The sequence below is a fragment of the Jatropha curcas genome, chromosome 7, assembly GCF_041381405.1.
Source record: "Jatropha curcas cultivar XTBG-Jc1 chromosome 7, XTBG_Jcur_1.0, whole genome shotgun sequence".
NCBI classification, from domain to species: Eukaryota; Viridiplantae; Streptophyta; class Magnoliopsida; order Malpighiales; family Euphorbiaceae; genus Jatropha; species Jatropha curcas.
In genome coordinates, this window is record NC_143157.1 from 25,384,339 (window position 1) to 25,400,396 (window position 16,058).

Consider the following 16,058-nt stretch of genomic DNA (forward strand, 5'->3'; position numbering starts at 1 on the left):
AGAATATTAATCAAGATGAGTTGCATCCTATCATTCTATTATGGTATTATGAACATTCAAAGTTTCAATTTTGTGTATTACAAGGTATTAACTCAATTGCTAGATGAAACTACTAACAAAAGGAATATTTTGACAACTAAAATTTTTCTTAATTTGTATAGAGAAGAAGAATTTGACTATTATAAATTCAAAATTATTATAAAAATAAAAATAAAATTATAAAAATATAATGACCAATAAGGACATTACAATGTAAAGAATTGGCTGTTGGAAACTCCCAAATTATTTTAAAGGGAGATTCTGAGATGACATGTGTCGGTTTGGAAATAATTTACAGTTGAATTTTTGGTTGGTCACATCTTGGTTATTTTTGTCTCCCACGTAATGAGGTTATGGTGGTAAGTTTTATGATATCTTATGGGTTATTTGGCTTCGTTAAAACGAACCACGTGGAAAGCTTCATTATTCTTTTGTCATGCACTTCTCTTAATATATTAATTCATAGTATCAAGAAGAAAAAAAAAAGAATTAATTTTTCAGACAACACTATAAAAGAATTAAAGAAAATATTTTGGGACAGCTGGTAGTAAATAATAATAATAATAATAATTCATTACTATTTTTATTATCATTGTCAGAATCATATATATGGACTCTCATGCCTGACATAATTAGAACAATAAAATAATTAACTCCCAAGCACCATCATCTGTGATTTGGCCCTTCAAAGCCAATCAAAATGGAAAAATGATATAAGAACCATTTTTGTTTAGATATATAAACATGTACACGTAATTAATTATTTATTAGTTAGGTTTTTCTTTTATTGGTTGACTTTATAATCAACTTTATTCTGACTCAAATTACAATCTATAACTTAGATCGCTAAAAAACCCGATCATTGTTTACCAACTACATATTGTCTAATTAAATCCAATTCTCTCTCGATATGTTTCTCAAAAAATCCGATTCGTGCAGATTATTCCCCCAACTAATGAAGAGATCTCGGCGGAATTGACATCAGAAATTTGCACTGATAGTTTTTTTTTTTTTTTTTTTGTGGTGTTTTGTAAATATAGAAATTAATTAATAAATTTAACATGAGCCATGGTAAAAAATGTTTGAGGTCTTGTCTGTAAATTTTAGTTGCAAGAATTGTCCAAAGGTAAAGATATGTGTACGAATATATATAAAAACAAAAGTTTTTACATTTACTGAAACTACAAAATACATTGATTTTAATAGGATATTCTAAATTTTACAAAAAGGAAATGCAAAACAACAAGAAAAAACATTTATGATTAATTCACAAGCGATTAATTCAAGAAAGCAACTAGCTCTGTCTGGAGCTTTTTTCTTGCTTTAATATTATTTTATCTACCATAATAATAATAATTATTTAATTAATTAACCATAATCAATTGCTGTTGGGCTTCAAATCTTAGTTCTTCTTTCATCTTTCTAATAAATTCTTCAAATTTCTTATTCAACTCCTCCGTACTCAACATTCCATTTTCTTCTTCTTCCTCATAATCTTCTTCTTCTTCTTCTTCTTGATAGTCTTCATGAATAAGAAACTTGTCATCGAACTCTTTGACCTCTTCTTGACCACCGTCGTCTTCTTGAACAAGAAATTCACTTTCTTTTTCTTCTTCTATTTCTTTATCATTTTCTCTTGTTTCCACCTCAGCAGCAGCAGCAGAAACATTTTCTTGATCCATTAAATCTTCTGTATTCTCTAGCATTGGCGATTTTGACGAGTCCAATTTTAGTGTTGGTGGCTCATCATCTTCATAGTTCTTTACAGAGTAGCCAATGCTGTTATTATGGCTGTTATAGTTCTTTGAGGAAGAATTATCATTATTGTTATCATCAGAAGTAGTAACCAAACCAGAGAATTTGGCAACGAAAACTAAAAGTCCATTACAGATGAGGAACAAGCATTTCTTATCAATGGTGTGGCTAAAGAGCTGGACAGGGACAGTAGAGAAGCAGAAGTTGAAAGAATGGAGGAAAGAAAGTCTAGCAGAGTTTGATAATATTAAAGAAAAAACTGATACAGAAAGTAACAATTGGGTTATGTTCTTTAAGAACTGGTATCTTGTAAATTGGCTTAAAGTTTGAAGGTTCTTGTGTTCTGCTTGTTCCATGATATTTTCTGCTTTCTTTTGAGGAGAAGAAGAAGAAGAAGGAGTTTGGAGTTTGCACTTAGAGAGAGTTTGATGGTTTTGAGGTGGTTTGTTTATAAAAAAAAACCCATGAAGTCTATGTCTTATATAGAGGAGAATTTAGAGCATTGCACTTGCCTTAGGTGGGAGTAGGCAATTTTACTAAAATATCCTTATTGGTTTTTATGTGGCTTAGAGGGAGAAATTCATATCAATCAAGAAGTGCCGTTTGAAAATTTGTGACAAATAAAGATTGCCCATATGGGAGGTACCTTCTCATTATTGATTATTTGATTACTCCTCAGTATTTTGAACATTCTGCCTAAGCGGCAACCATTGCCATCTCTATTCCATGTATTGTGTGGAATGAATACGTAGTTTGCCTTAATTAGAACATCGTACAATACTAACCATGTGTGATTGTTGTTTTCCACCTACGTTGAAAGTAGAAAGTCTCGTACACCATAAAAGTTTTCGGTAAGTAATTTGATAACTAAAAAAGAGAATTACTCCTATTATGCAATTTATAATGTTCTTTCGACTCTGTAAATTGAATATGATCGGCTCAAAATTCAGTTACTCTTTAAAAATTCAGTAATTTGATAACTAATTAATCGATGCAATTCTTTTCGGACTCTATGCCTGACTTGATTAAGAGCATGTACTTACTATAGGCAGGTTCCAATACTTTATACCTAATTTACTAATCAATCGATTCAATTCTTTGTCGAACTCTATGTCCGGCTAGATTAAGAGTATGTACTAACTATAGGCATGTTCAAATGCTTTATACCTTATTCACTAGCTAATTAATCGATTCAATTCTTTGTCCAACTCTATGTCCAGCTAGATTAAGAGTATGTATAAACTATAGCGCAGGTTCAGATGCTTAACACATTTAAAGTACGAATATTGATTTTTTGTAACAACTTAAATCACCCTATCACTTATTTTTTAGGTTAAATGTGAATAGATTTTTATATATCCAAAGATGTCGAATTATAAACTGATAGTACTTTTTTTATAATTCTTTCACACCTTCAATCTCTCACTCCATGTTATCTTTTATGCTTTAATATATTAAAATATCTTTAAATACAATTTATAACCTATTTTATTTCTTTTTCCTTTTCAGCATATGTATTTCCACCTTTTACAGATAAAATTATTTTAACAGTTATAATTTTAAAATTTAAACCATTTGTCAGATTTTTTATTCCACAACCCTCCATTCCTCTATCTCTTTTAATATTCTTCACGTATAAGAAAAGCATAAAAAATAATATTTATTTTACAAATTTAATAAATTTGAGTGAAATTGTGGTCCAATTTTATAATTATCCACATGCATGCTTATTTATACCACGGCACTTACAGTTTTGTCTATATACATATACATCTGACAAAATATTTTTGTATTTGTTAAATACTTGCTTTTATTTTGGAATTTACACGTTAAAGTTATTTCTATCTCTTTATTTTGAAAAAGATTTGTTATCCACATCTCTTTATTTTACATCCCAAAAGGGTGAAGAATATTCAGCCTGTTCTTTCTTTTTTTGAAAAAAGGGAAATTTTTATTATTAATTAATTAATTAATTAAATTATAACTGCATGAACAGACCAATAATTGTTAAAATGACCATCCAATCAAATTACGTGTCTATCAGGTGAAAGTGATTCCAATTTCACTTGGAAGGGTATCATCAAGTTTGAATCTTAGTGTTTAAGCAATGTAGCAATATTCAACCAGGTCAACCTTGTTGTGGTCTGATTTTTATTAGGCATTAAGTTGTTTGTACTGTAAACTTTTCTCCGCTCTTTTAATCTTAATCGTATGAAGATAATAATTTATATTTTTAGAAAAAAAAAAATTATTTCATTAACGTGTTTTTATTTCTCAGAAAGTTAATATCTCAACCAAATATAATCACACTGTACTTTGCAGAAGTATACGTAAACTTACAATTTATAATAGATTAAAAATTGGATTTAAATTTACTCTTGCAAATAAAAGTCATTTAATTAATTGCTATATATATAACATGCACTAATTATACATTAATTATTAATTAATCATCAAAGCTTAAAAAGGCAGGCTATATATATATATATATATATATATATATATTATTGAACTCGAAATTAATTAAGCAGCATGTAATTATTCAAAGCTGGTCTGGCCAAAGGAAAGCTCCCATAGCAAATGCCCTTTTCTGATGAAGGGTACCCTTAAAACTAAGTCCATACTCCTTAAGAAGCATATCAAGTCTCCACTCTTCCATCTTCTCATAATCAGCTTTCTTGTACCTTGGGTAGTGAAGAGGCACTTGAAACCCATTTGGGTATTCTTCTTTTCTCGTTACTTCTCCATTATTATTCTTTGGGCAAGCTATAACCTCACTTCTCTGCACAGCAACACTATTACTGACCATGCCATAACCAGAGAAAACTTCAGTAAATGCAGAGTTCAAAAGCCATTTTAAAGCCATCTTTTTCTTAAAGAGAGAAGAGAAAGAAAAGGCAATTTAGAGCTCAAGAATTTTTAAGCTCTAAAGAGCAAATTGCATTAGGACATCTATATATAGTGAAAAAAATTGAAAAAAAAAAGAAAAGAAAAAGAGATTTTTTATTGTTTTAAAATATCTCTCTTCTATTATTAAAGGTATTCATAAATGCTGCTTGATGTGCAGTGAGATTGTGATGAAGCTACTCATTGTCCAGCTCAGGGTTTATAGTTATTTGGGTAGTTGATAGTCGCTTTTGGTTCATTGAAATCAGCAGCACGGAGAAATATTAGCCACCAGTAGGGTTTTTTCAATTGCTTCAAGTGGCTGCCATTGATGGATTAATCTTCGTGGTGTTGTTGAGAGTGTGACATTGGTATGATTATCTGGGAATTATTTGGTATGCTATTTTTTTTTTTTTTTGTGGGATGTTCAACGGATTGGAATAATATTTTTGTGCTATATAGCTGGGTAGCTTGCTTCTTTGAATAACATTCATTAAATTAATAATAATTTTTATAATAAAAAAAACTCAAACCAGAAAGCTCATGCGTCAGAGTCCATACATTTATTTCTAGACATAAAAAGACCAATTAAATCACGTCTCATCGATATTTATCATCCTATTTATTATAGTGATATTGACAAAAGCATGGGGATGGTTACAAAACCGAAAAGAACTATTTAATTGTATACAATGACAAAAAGTATTGATTTAGGATTTTAAGTTAAAATTTATATTGAATAGAGTAAAATGAGAGACTTATTGTAAATTATTTGTATAATTATAGACCAAATACATAAATCAATCATATGTATACTTTTCAAAAAAAATTTTTGGTATTTGAAATTTTATGAAACACTTGTTGGGCTTTTAAAGTTATAATTTTAATAACATTACACATCGCACTAATAACAATTTCAGAGTTTTTGATTTTTATATATAAAATATCAATTGAATGCATAGTTATTACATATAATTTTTATATTTTTTAACTATCTAATAAGTATTTAATTTATCTAAATTAAACAAATAATTTTCCAAGTTGAAACCTTTAGTAGTTATAATTTGGATGAAAGAGATTCCAAGCTAGATCTTTTTGTCATGTCGTACATGCAATTGTCATTAAGTTATACCTTAGTGTCAATAAACGTAATTAATTGAAGGTTAATGTAGAAAAAAAAGAATTATTTAAACATTATTGAAATATATTTCCTTCAATTTTTTTAAGGAAGAAAAAAAGGATTAAACCACGATCAAGGAATCGGGTAAAATCAAAGGATAATGGAAGGAACTTCCTTAATCCAAATCCTTTTATCCACGATGGTATGGTTGACATTTTTTTTTCCGGTAAAAGAAAAGGAAAGCTAATAAAATTTAAATTATTTTTAAATTTGAGAGCAATATATAATTATCTAAATATCAATTTTTTCTTATAATTTATTTCCTAATCCTACATCAAAAGAATAAAAATCACAATTTTTTAAAAAATATTCTTTAATATTTTTAGCTAATAAAAATTATTTTAAAAGTTTAAAAATTAAGAAAGAAAAATTATATAAATCGAAAAATTTTATTGAAAACAAGTGATATACTATTAAGTAGTAACGAAATTCAAAATAAATAAATTACATTCAATAAACGAAGCATCCAAAAAAAATACTAATCATAAAAATTCAAACTGAACTGTTAGTATATGAAATATGATCATTAAATTTGAATATATTTGAACCAAACTATCCTGAAATCAAACCAAAGATCAAAGACCATGGGTCTTGAAGGCTAAAACCTTTTAATTGAATCGAACCAATGTACCGACCTAATCTCACTTAAAAATCAAAGAAAAAAGCTAATCAAACCGGAAAAGTTACCAAAACCCAACTCTTTCCCCCTTCTTGGCTGCTGTGAACGCAGCACTTCTTCTCTGCGTCTTCCTCCTTTGCCGGAGACGGAACGGTGAGCTACGGTCTCCTAGTACGGTGATCGATTTTCCGCTCGAAATTTGGTGCGACTTTCTTGCGTTTTCTAACTCCTCATTGCACGAACGGGGAGAGATAGAGGAACGAAGGCAGTGTCATAGCCGGTTAAAACCACCATCACCGGCGACCTTAGATATTTAGGTGAGCTCTAAATGGTCACTTTTTACTTTCTCATGCATAAATTCAAAAGGTTTTGTGGCTGTTTAGTGGGTTTAACAAAATTTGAAACTAGGGTTTTAGAATTACTAATTTGGGGATTTTGCTTCAATTACCAATTTTTTGTGAGAATAATAATAAAAGTTGAACACTTTCTTCTCCTCTCTTGTTAGTCATTGCACTTAGTTTAAGAAGTTTGTTAAACTATGGAACTTAGGGATTGTCTAGCTGCTGTTCGTGCGTGATAATTAGGAATTTTGCTACGTTTTGGTATAATTGGTACTATATTTTCTTACTAAATAATGAACAAATAAATATATAAATTGTAATCTCTGTAAAGAAGTTGGAATTTTCTTGTAATGGCAGCAGTTATGGATTGGTTTTGATGCAATTTGAACTGAGGCAGGTAATGTCAGGATAATTTCTAACATTTATAAGCTAATTAATAATTACCAGTTATATTCTTAGTTAGTAAATGATCTAATTCCAATTTCTCAAGTTATAATGTAGCATCTAGCGTTCTCCTTTTGTTTAATTAAGGTTCTTATAGTAAAATAGTTAATTAAGAGTTAGTTGGAGAATCTGAGTTTAAATAGAAGAATTGGAGACTTTGAGAATAACCTATTGCTTTTGGTACTCTGGAGAAACAAATCTTGATCGAATCCATATTTGCTCAATGGATACAATCTGATCATGGTAAAACTTCATATGGATTAAAATAGTAATTCATTATTCTTAATGACAAAGGTGGAGTGTTGGAGTATTTCTATTGATCGGTCATGTCATATAAGCTTGAGTCGGACATCCAATTGCTTCGATTTGAATTATCCGGAAGATGCCTTATATATTATATCAAATTCTATATTATATCAAAAAAATGGACAATCAAACCCATTTCTTGATTCAATAGAAGCCCAAAGAGGTAATTAACATTGGGAATGGAAGTTATGGCAGCAAATAGGCTAGAATGATTGGTTATTGAAGGCTTTTATATAAACAATGGATAGAGAAGGGAAGAAACCCTCTCCTCTCCACCTAGGTGGTTCGGCAACCTTATGGGTGTGAGAAGGAGAGTGTTTCTCTCTTGCTTCTAACACTCCTTTCCACTTTAGGTTAGTAAAAACAAGTGATATAGACTCAGAAATATCAGAAATATCAACTAAGGTTTGTGTGTTTGAGAATCTTGGGGCTAAAACACTCATAATCAATTATGGTAAATAGAGCAAAACTGAGTATTTGGCATTAAAAAGGGGTAATTGGCTTAATTAGGATGTGACCAGTAACTTGAAATTATTAAATTATTTTGCATTAATATGAATTTATGTGGAATATAGCCTATTCTGAGACAATTTTAAGTTTTGACTTCAAAATGAGTTTGAATGTTTATATGATGTTCTTGATGACTAAATAAGATAGAAATAATAATTTAGTATGTGGAATGTAATTATGAATGAGCTATTGACAGTATTGAGTTAAATTGAGTAATGAGTTATAATGTGATGTGTTGTGAAGACGGCGGATGGGACTAAATGAATATGAATTGCCCGATGGATGGACTTTGTGATATGTTTGTTGGTTTTGTAAATTCCAAACAGGGGGAATAGTCCAGTTTAGGGAGATTCTGTCGGAATCTGTAGGTCGAGTTTAGAATTATAATAAATGAATATCTGAAAATCAATTCTGACATTCCTCCTCAGCTCCTTCAGACTAAAGACAATAATAAGATTGCATTTTCACCACTAACCGTGAGTAGCTATATATAATATATAGTCAATTCATGCATTTGCATTTTTAATTACTTTAAATAAATTTATGTATGCATTATATTCTTTTATTTTAATTAATATAGTTGCATGTATGGGATTTTTGACTGGCAAGCTCGGGAATGTGATCTGTGGAACGTGTGGATAGGTCCGTGAATATATGATAATTGATAAATTATGAACATATGTAATTGCATATGAAATGGGCCTTGGAAAGGAAAACCATTATTATCATTATTGTGGTTGTTATTGTTGAATAAGGCTTGCCAGGTGAATATTTATGCGTACTGGGCATAGTTAATTGATTAAACATTGAATTAGGCTTACCAAGGACTATGGCCTTAAGTTTACTCAGATTCTACTGCCGAACATTAAGTTTCTTGCCTTTGATTTAAAAAATAATTAAACAAAATATCTGATTTAAAAAAATTATAGAATTAGAAATATATTTGATTATATTGAATATTTGGTTTGCGAAATATTTATTATTTTTTTCTTTAATTATTTTTTAGTTATATTTGATTTAAATTAAATGTTTAATTATTTTTTACTATATTTGATTAAATCAAATATATTTTTTCAGGAATTGGGCTTTTTGTTCTTTTGATTCAAGTTCAAGAGGTAAATCATACAAAAAGTTGATTTTTGGGCTATTTGTATATTGCTCCTAAATTCAGCAGGCAAATTGAGCCATATTGCAAAAGATATCTATGTAATTGCCAATCAAACAACAGAACTTCTATCCCTCTCCAGTTTTACAGTTTTAAAGTTGTCCAAACACACTCGAGTTTTCTTTACTCTCTCAAATTCCACACATACTTACTCAAAATCTTATTTAACCCCTAAATTCCACCTTGCAAAGTCCTAACAATGGCTTCAATTGCACTTCGATCTCGCGTTTTATCAATACTACTGAGAAATAGGAAACCTGATCGGCAACTTTTTAGCTCAAACATAGGCAAAGAGTCTATCATCTCCTCTCAATCTATCATTCCAGATCAAGCCGCAGAAACGGTAGTGCAGGAAGCTGAGCCAGCAGCTGAGGTTGCAGCCTCGGGCTCAGAGAAGAAAGGTTGGAGTTTTTTGAAGTATGGGATTATTGCTTCTCTCACTGGAGCTGCTGGTTATGCTAGTTATGCAACATATGGTTTGTTTTAATTTTTTGTTTTGGTTAAATGAATTTGCAAATGCATTTACTTGATTATCTAAGATTAATTTGATTCTTCGATTATTGAATCTTAATAATTGAAACCAATGTTACTTTGTTGATATTTTGCAGCTTATTCATTGGATCAAGTGGAGGAGAAAACAAAGGTATTGAGAGAAGCTGCAAACTGTAAGGCTGGTGAAGATGCATCCTCCACTGAGGTTACTCTAATTCAAAGTTTTGTCTATGTCTAATATTAGGCTGGCTTCATTTCTTTAACCATCTTTTTGAGGAATTAAGTCTAGTGGTTGTTGAATTATCCTTACAATAATACTTGAAAAAATGACACAAAATTAATGACCTTTAATAATTTTCTTGTGCAGAAGTATCAGGCTTTGCTCTATTCTGCTGTGATGACAGGTGAAATCCCCTACCATTTTGTCTCTGCAAGCTTTGTTGTGATATTTATTGATAGTAGGGTGTATATATATGTGAAAATTAATACTTTGCTTAATTTATCCTAATAATTAAATACTCTACTGTATTTTGTCAACTAAACTAATTGAAATGTGGATCTGTTTAGATAAAAAGTTTGATGGTAAAAAATCATTCTTGGCCATGTATTTAACAAATTCAAAGTAAGGAATTGAATCCAATTTAATTGTTTAGAAATGAATGGATTTTATTTTATTTATATATTTATTTTCAAGATACGTGTTCCTCTTACTATTGCAATTTTTTTTAATCGAGATTGCAGTTGTACCAGTTTCAAGAATCTCCAAATTGGACTTATCCTATAGGTAACAAATCATTTAAATGACTTGTTGCCTGTATAATAAGTTTTAGTTGGAGCTTCTTGAAAATGATACTACTTTAATCTCGGTTCAAAAACTTCCAATACCATTGATAATGATATTGTGCTGTACTTTTATTGCATTCTTGCGAAATACCATTTCACTTCTAATTTGATTTTTTAATATCATTGGCATAACATGATGTCATTTGTCTGCCTATGATATGTCAGTTCCTGCTAAAGCGGTTGAACTCTATTTGGACCTGAGGAGGATGATTGAAGAGCAAGTTAAAGTGAGTCTAATAATGCTATGTGCAGCATCTTATATTAAAATCCATTTTTCTTCATTTATTACTATTTTGAATTTTATTTGCTCTATGTAGGGTTTTACTGAACCTACCTCAGATAAGCTTCTGCCTGATTTGCATCCCTCCGAGCAACATGTTTTTACTCTTGTTTTGGATCTTAATGAGACGATAATTTACAGTGATTGGAAGGTAAGGCCTCTAGTGGGGAAATGATTTTGGCTAGCATCTTCTGACCTTTTTCATGATAAAATTTGAAGCTTTTTAGATGTCATTTATTCTTATAAAATTCATTTGGTTCCGGTATATTGTCTCACAAGTAATGGCTTCACATTGTCAAATTCTGTTTAACCCTCTGGTGTCTGTTTCTGTTTTGCATAGGAAATTTAGAACTCACAGTTAGTCTTGTCAATATGTGCATGAAGAATCTATATCTGATATGATTGAGAGAATGATTCTTCTTTTCTGGCATGTACAGCGTGATAGAGGCTGGCGGACTTTCAAAAGGCCGGGGGTCGATGACTTCTTGCAACACCTTGGAAGGTTATATGAAATTGTTGTGTACTCTGACCAGCTGAATATGGTAATGTTAATCCATATTAGGTCACTTCACTCCCTATTTTCGTTTGACCTTGCTCCTAATACCTCAAATTCATTTTCATTATGAGTTCATCTGTATTTTTTTTTTTTTTTTTGTGCAGTTTGTTGATCCTGTTGTTGAAAGGTTGGACACAAACCACTATATACGATATAGACTATCAAGGAGTGCTACCAAGTATCAGGATGGCAAGCACTTTAGAGTATGTATTTTTTATTGCTTTCTTTGGGCCGTTCCACCACAAAATGTTTTCGTTCATTTGCACTGATTGCCTGAAATGTGTATTTGAAATGCATCTTACATTTGATTATATGTTTGAAATTGTCGGATTCTACTAGTTTCTGGTTTTTATTGACTACTGTTATGCTTGCCCATTCTCTTAATTGGTTTTGCGGTATTTTAAAGCAAATTTCAGCATATCTTATCGTGATGGGCATTGAAATTCTATTGCTTGTCCAGCTCCCTTGTGTGCTTGCTTATTGTATCACAAAGGATCTGGCTTCGATGTTGATGTATTGCCTTTCAAGAATTACCATTCACAAATTCATGTCAAATTTGTTATGGAATTACTTGTCTGGCAAATGATAAGTAGCTGAAATTCTGATTCAGTTCCTTGTGTGCAGTTTGCTTAGTGGAAGTGTTTTTTTTAGCTATTCTAGTGTCATTAGCATGGTTTCACTAGTTAGTTGAATGGCATTATTTTGCACAGCAAATATTACTTAGAGCCAGAATTTCCCGAACACTTAATTTATGTTGCTTGCTCTGTAATGTGCTGCATAGAGAATGAGGAGATGAACAAGAAAGTTCATGTGTTTTTCACTTGTATATAATGTTTGTATATTTGGTTTCAGTTCAAAAAATAAGGGAAGAATTAAACAGAGACAATTTTGTCACTAAATGAAACAATTAACTCCCAGATTTTTTTCATTGGCATTTCTTCCCCTTTTGGTTCATCATCTGCTATTATAATTATTAAAATGCATCATTGGATGATAGCTTAATTTCACTTATAGCTACTAAAATTAATACCAAGATTTCTTCGGTCACCTAAATTCAACTGGTTATGGAAAAATAACTAAGGCTCTTAGTGGGTTCCAATTGGAGCTAAAATTTGGCCACTAACAGGTGGATGAGGGCTGATGAGGCATCATTTTTTAAATTTTTTTAATATATCTAAAATATTTTGTTAGCCCTAATCATTCTCTCTCTATAACTCTTCCTCTTCGACACTCACTTTCCAGGTTAAAAAACCAAAAGTTCTAGAAACAATTTAGAACTAGGCATCAGGTTAGGATCTACAAACTGATAAAAATGCTTTGAGAGCCGCGTGTTAGCACATTCCAATTGAAATCCATGATTGCGGTTGGGAACTAGCCTCATTGGTACTCACTCATCTTGAACGTGTTGCAAGACAATTCTGTTTGCTAATCTGCCTATTTTCCAGGTCAAGCAAGATGTAGGAAAAGTTCTAGAGGGGCAGAATGGTTAGGTACCACTGAAGAGTTGAGTTGTATTAAATTCAAAAATAATGCCATGCAGCCTCATTCACTGGTTTGTTCTGGATTAGGTCGTAGTGTCTTAATGAAGTCCACAAAGACTTCTAATTATTTTTCTTTGACCAATTGAGTTTTTGTACCACGGAGTGACTTGGTGATAAATTTAGAGAACATAGGTGAAATTAAGCCTTGTTAGTGATATCATGTTTAGTGTCGGCACTTGCCAGAAAAAGGTATAGTCTGTGTTTGCAGTGACTTCGGATGACTTGTTTTTTTCCCCTGATGCAAGCTTATTTTATTTTGTTTATTTGTAATAAATACTTCCTGTTGTTCTAGAGCCGTCACTTTGTGAAACTGATAATTCTATTTGATGTTAAATGTTATTTTCAGGATCTTTCAAAACTCAATAGAGATCCAGGTAAGATCATATATGTGAGTGCTCATGCATTTGAAAACAGCCTTCAGCCAGAGAATTGTGTCCAAATCAAGCCATTTAAGATTGATGAGAAAGGGGAAGAATCTGTGGATACAACACTTTTGGATCTCATTCCCTTTCTTGAATGTAAGTAAATGTTATAATTTAGTTTAAATGTTTGTGATACTTTGTTATTTGCACCTTGAGGGGCAAATCAATTTTCTCGAATGGGTGTATATAAAAGGACAAATGCAATCTCTAACATAAACAGTTAATATGTAGTTCCGTTCTGGTATGCATGCAGATGTTGCTCGTGCAAGTCCAGCTGATATCAGACAAGTGCTAGCATCTTATGAAAGGCAGGATATTGCAAAAGAGTTCAAGGAACGTTCCAAGGAAACTCAGAAGTGAGTTACATTCTTGCTTGCCTATCATTTATGCCTGGTTTGAGTTTTACCAAATTTTGTATGGGAAGCCAAATAATGAGATTTTAATTTTGTTAAATTGATGTTCCAGGCGAATGCAAGAACAGAGGCATCATCAAGGTTTCTTCTTCAGACGTTGAGGTTGGGACTAATGTTCGAATTTTTAGGAGATTTATTCGAAGCTGCTGCTGTTGAAAGCATGAAGCCTTTTTTATTCTTATCAAGAAGCAGTTTTGGGTAGAAGATCATAAATTTTTTATGAAATCACTCTCTTCCTCATTTTTAAGTCGTGGGCATGAGATATGTCATTTTTGCCATACAACAAACTAAATATATACATACAATCGAGTATTTGGGCTATCTATTTTACTTTTTTACATTAACAATGGAAAAAAAAAAATTACATGATCAATTTTGGGTGCCCTCTTCCTCATTCTCTTGCTGGTGTAACCTATCAAAGGTTCAGAAGTTTGGAGAATCCATCAACTGTACATATTATGATTTGTGAATGCTGATAATTTCTTTGTTAGAAATGTGTCAAATTTGCCAACAAAATGCTAGTGGTTATTTATTTATTTATTTTATATCTTTTCTTTTCATTAATTGAAAATTAGGTTAGTCAATAGATTTCCATTTGTGTTCATACTTCTTCAGACTGGGAAAGAAAAGACAAAGCGAAGACTAATAGTTGATAGAGTCATCTGGTGGGGAGACTCTTCGGCCTAGTTGCGTTGATTAGCCGGAGCGTCGTTGTCCCTAACTCCAAATCCGTGGAATTGGACTATTGGAGTGTTAAATACGAAGCCTCCACTACGCCAACTTGCTTGACGGTAACGCTAATCTGAACTCTGAAGTGTGTAATATGGATCCACCTTTAATTTTATTTTTCACACATGATGTTAGATACCAACCAGTGGTCCTTCCTTTCTCTCCCAAATCAAATAAAATAATAGTACTTTTTATTATTTTCTTCAATTATTTATTTCTTCCTCTATTTTACCTTTAAAAATATTGTTTTAGGTTCCTATTAAAAATATAATTACCTTAGATTAATTTAAATAAATTAGTGAAGATTTATTATTTGATGTAATAGCAACTGTAATTAATCACAGTTCTCATAAATTCAATAATTGTAATTATTATTTTTAATATTTATCAATTATCTTTTTTTATTTTGAATAAAATAATTTTTGAACCACACGAAAGACAATTATAAAGAAATGAGAGAGAAAAGATTCTCAACGTCTCTTCAGTTGATGCAGGCCTGCAGAATTGGACAATCGTTGTTTGTCTTCTTCTTAATTTATATTTTTTTTTTTAAAAAAAAAAAGAGAAAAAGATAAAAGGAACTTCCATCAAGCTTAAAATTGGCCAATATATGGTAATGGCACAGCAAAATAAATAAATAAATAATTTAGCAATTTACAATATTTAACTTTTCTTCTAATGAAAAAAAAATCAAAAAATCTTCTCTATGATTGGCTACTGATGGAAACTTCTTGAAACCTTCTTTGTTCTCACTGGGGATTGAAAAAAGATGTCTATTATATTATCATTATTGAACTTTCAGATAACAAAATTCATTATTTTGATCGAAAATAATAAATTCACTGTTACTAATTTTTATGCTATAGAAATAACTTCACTTTATTATTTAATATTTCCCTGAAAAACATATAAATTTATCTTTATATTTTTTATAAAAATTTTTTATAAAACCTTCAACTTTTATTTAACTAATAGAATCTCTAAAATATTAGAATTATTGAAAACCCTTTAACTTGACTCGCAAAATACTTTAACTAGTAGCATTGAATGGATTAAAAATTTACCGAAAAGTTTAAAAATGTGAAAATTATCATTCCTAACATTATGTAAATATATATTAAATTATTATTTTACATATAAAAATCAAACTTTAAAAATTATTAGGTTAGTGCACGACTAAAATCTTAAATGATTTTTTTTTTTTTTACCAAAAAAGGACTAACGTTCCGATTTAAGACGTCTTCACCGATCTCCGAGTATTGAGTAATGACGGGAGATGCTGTCCCATTCCGGTAGGATCGTAGCATTACAGGTCCTCGGCCCATGATAATAAAGCCCGGTCTAACGCGGCCCAGTGGGCTGTGGCTACCAGGCAGCAGAGTCTTGAACGATGGTACTGTGATTTATGTAATTTGACATGCAAGTAACTTTTTTTTTAATTTCTTGTTGTCATGGCAGTTGGAAATTGGAAATCTTTAAGCTTATCAAATTTTCGAGGACCATGGAGTGAATAACTAACGATGACCTGTCTGTTTGT

General features: G+C 31.0%; 3 protein-coding genes across 3 annotated transcripts; 1 reads left to right on the forward strand and 2 right to left on the reverse strand.

Moving 5' to 3' along the window:
- Positions 1-1,188: 1,188 nt before the first annotated feature.
- Positions 1,189-2,239, reverse strand: LOC105633103 (uncharacterized). The gene has a single exon (XM_012215640.4). It carries the CDS (start codon positions 2,148-2,150, stop codon positions 1,404-1,406), a length of 747 nt encoding a protein of 248 aa, XP_012071030.1. The 5' UTR covers positions 2,151-2,239; the 3' UTR covers positions 1,189-1,403.
- Positions 2,240-4,165: 1,926 nt separating this feature from the next.
- On the reverse strand, positions 4,166-4,720 carry LOC105633102 (uncharacterized). The gene has a single exon (XM_012215639.4). It carries the CDS (start codon positions 4,658-4,660, stop codon positions 4,337-4,339), a length of 324 nt encoding a protein of 107 aa, XP_012071029.1. The 5' UTR covers positions 4,661-4,720; the 3' UTR covers positions 4,166-4,336.
- Positions 4,721-6,528: 1,808 nt separating this feature from the next.
- Positions 6,529-14,308, forward strand: LOC105633101 (mitochondrial import inner membrane translocase subunit TIM50). The gene is made up of 11 exons (XM_089723792.1): positions 6,529-6,796; positions 9,158-9,721; positions 9,854-9,942; positions 10,105-10,141; positions 10,746-10,807; positions 10,898-11,011; positions 11,298-11,402; positions 11,521-11,619; positions 13,304-13,475; positions 13,633-13,735; positions 13,845-14,308. Exons 2-11 carry the CDS (start codon positions 9,445-9,447, stop codon positions 13,891-13,893), a joined length of 1,107 nt encoding a protein of 368 aa, XP_089579918.1. The 5' UTR covers positions 6,529-6,796; positions 9,158-9,444; the 3' UTR covers positions 13,894-14,308.
- Positions 14,309-16,058: the final 1,750 nt, after the last annotated feature.

What these genes read in the sequence shown, in the direction of transcription:
- LOC105633103 (XM_012215640.4), bottom strand. Translation starts at nt 2,150, where the DNA reads ATGGAACAAGCAGAACACAAGAACCTTCAAACTTTAAGCCAATTTACA.
- LOC105633101 (XM_089723792.1), top strand. Translation starts at nt 9,445, where the DNA reads ATGGCTTCAATTGCACTTCGATCTCGCGTTTTATCAATACTACTGAGA. An exon ending in CTATTCTGCTGTGATGACAG is followed by an intron (nt 10,142 to 10,745) that starts GTGAAATCCCCT and finishes ATGATATGTCAG; the next exon opens with TTCCTGCTAAAGCGGTTGAA. An exon ending in TAATTTACAGTGATTGGAAG is followed by an intron (nt 11,012 to 11,297) that starts GTAAGGCCTCTA and finishes TGGCATGTACAG; the next exon opens with CGTGATAGAGGCTGGCGGAC.
- LOC105633102 (XM_012215639.4), bottom strand. Translation starts at nt 4,660, where the DNA reads ATGGCTTTAAAATGGCTTTTGAACTCTGCATTTACTGAAGTTTTCTCT.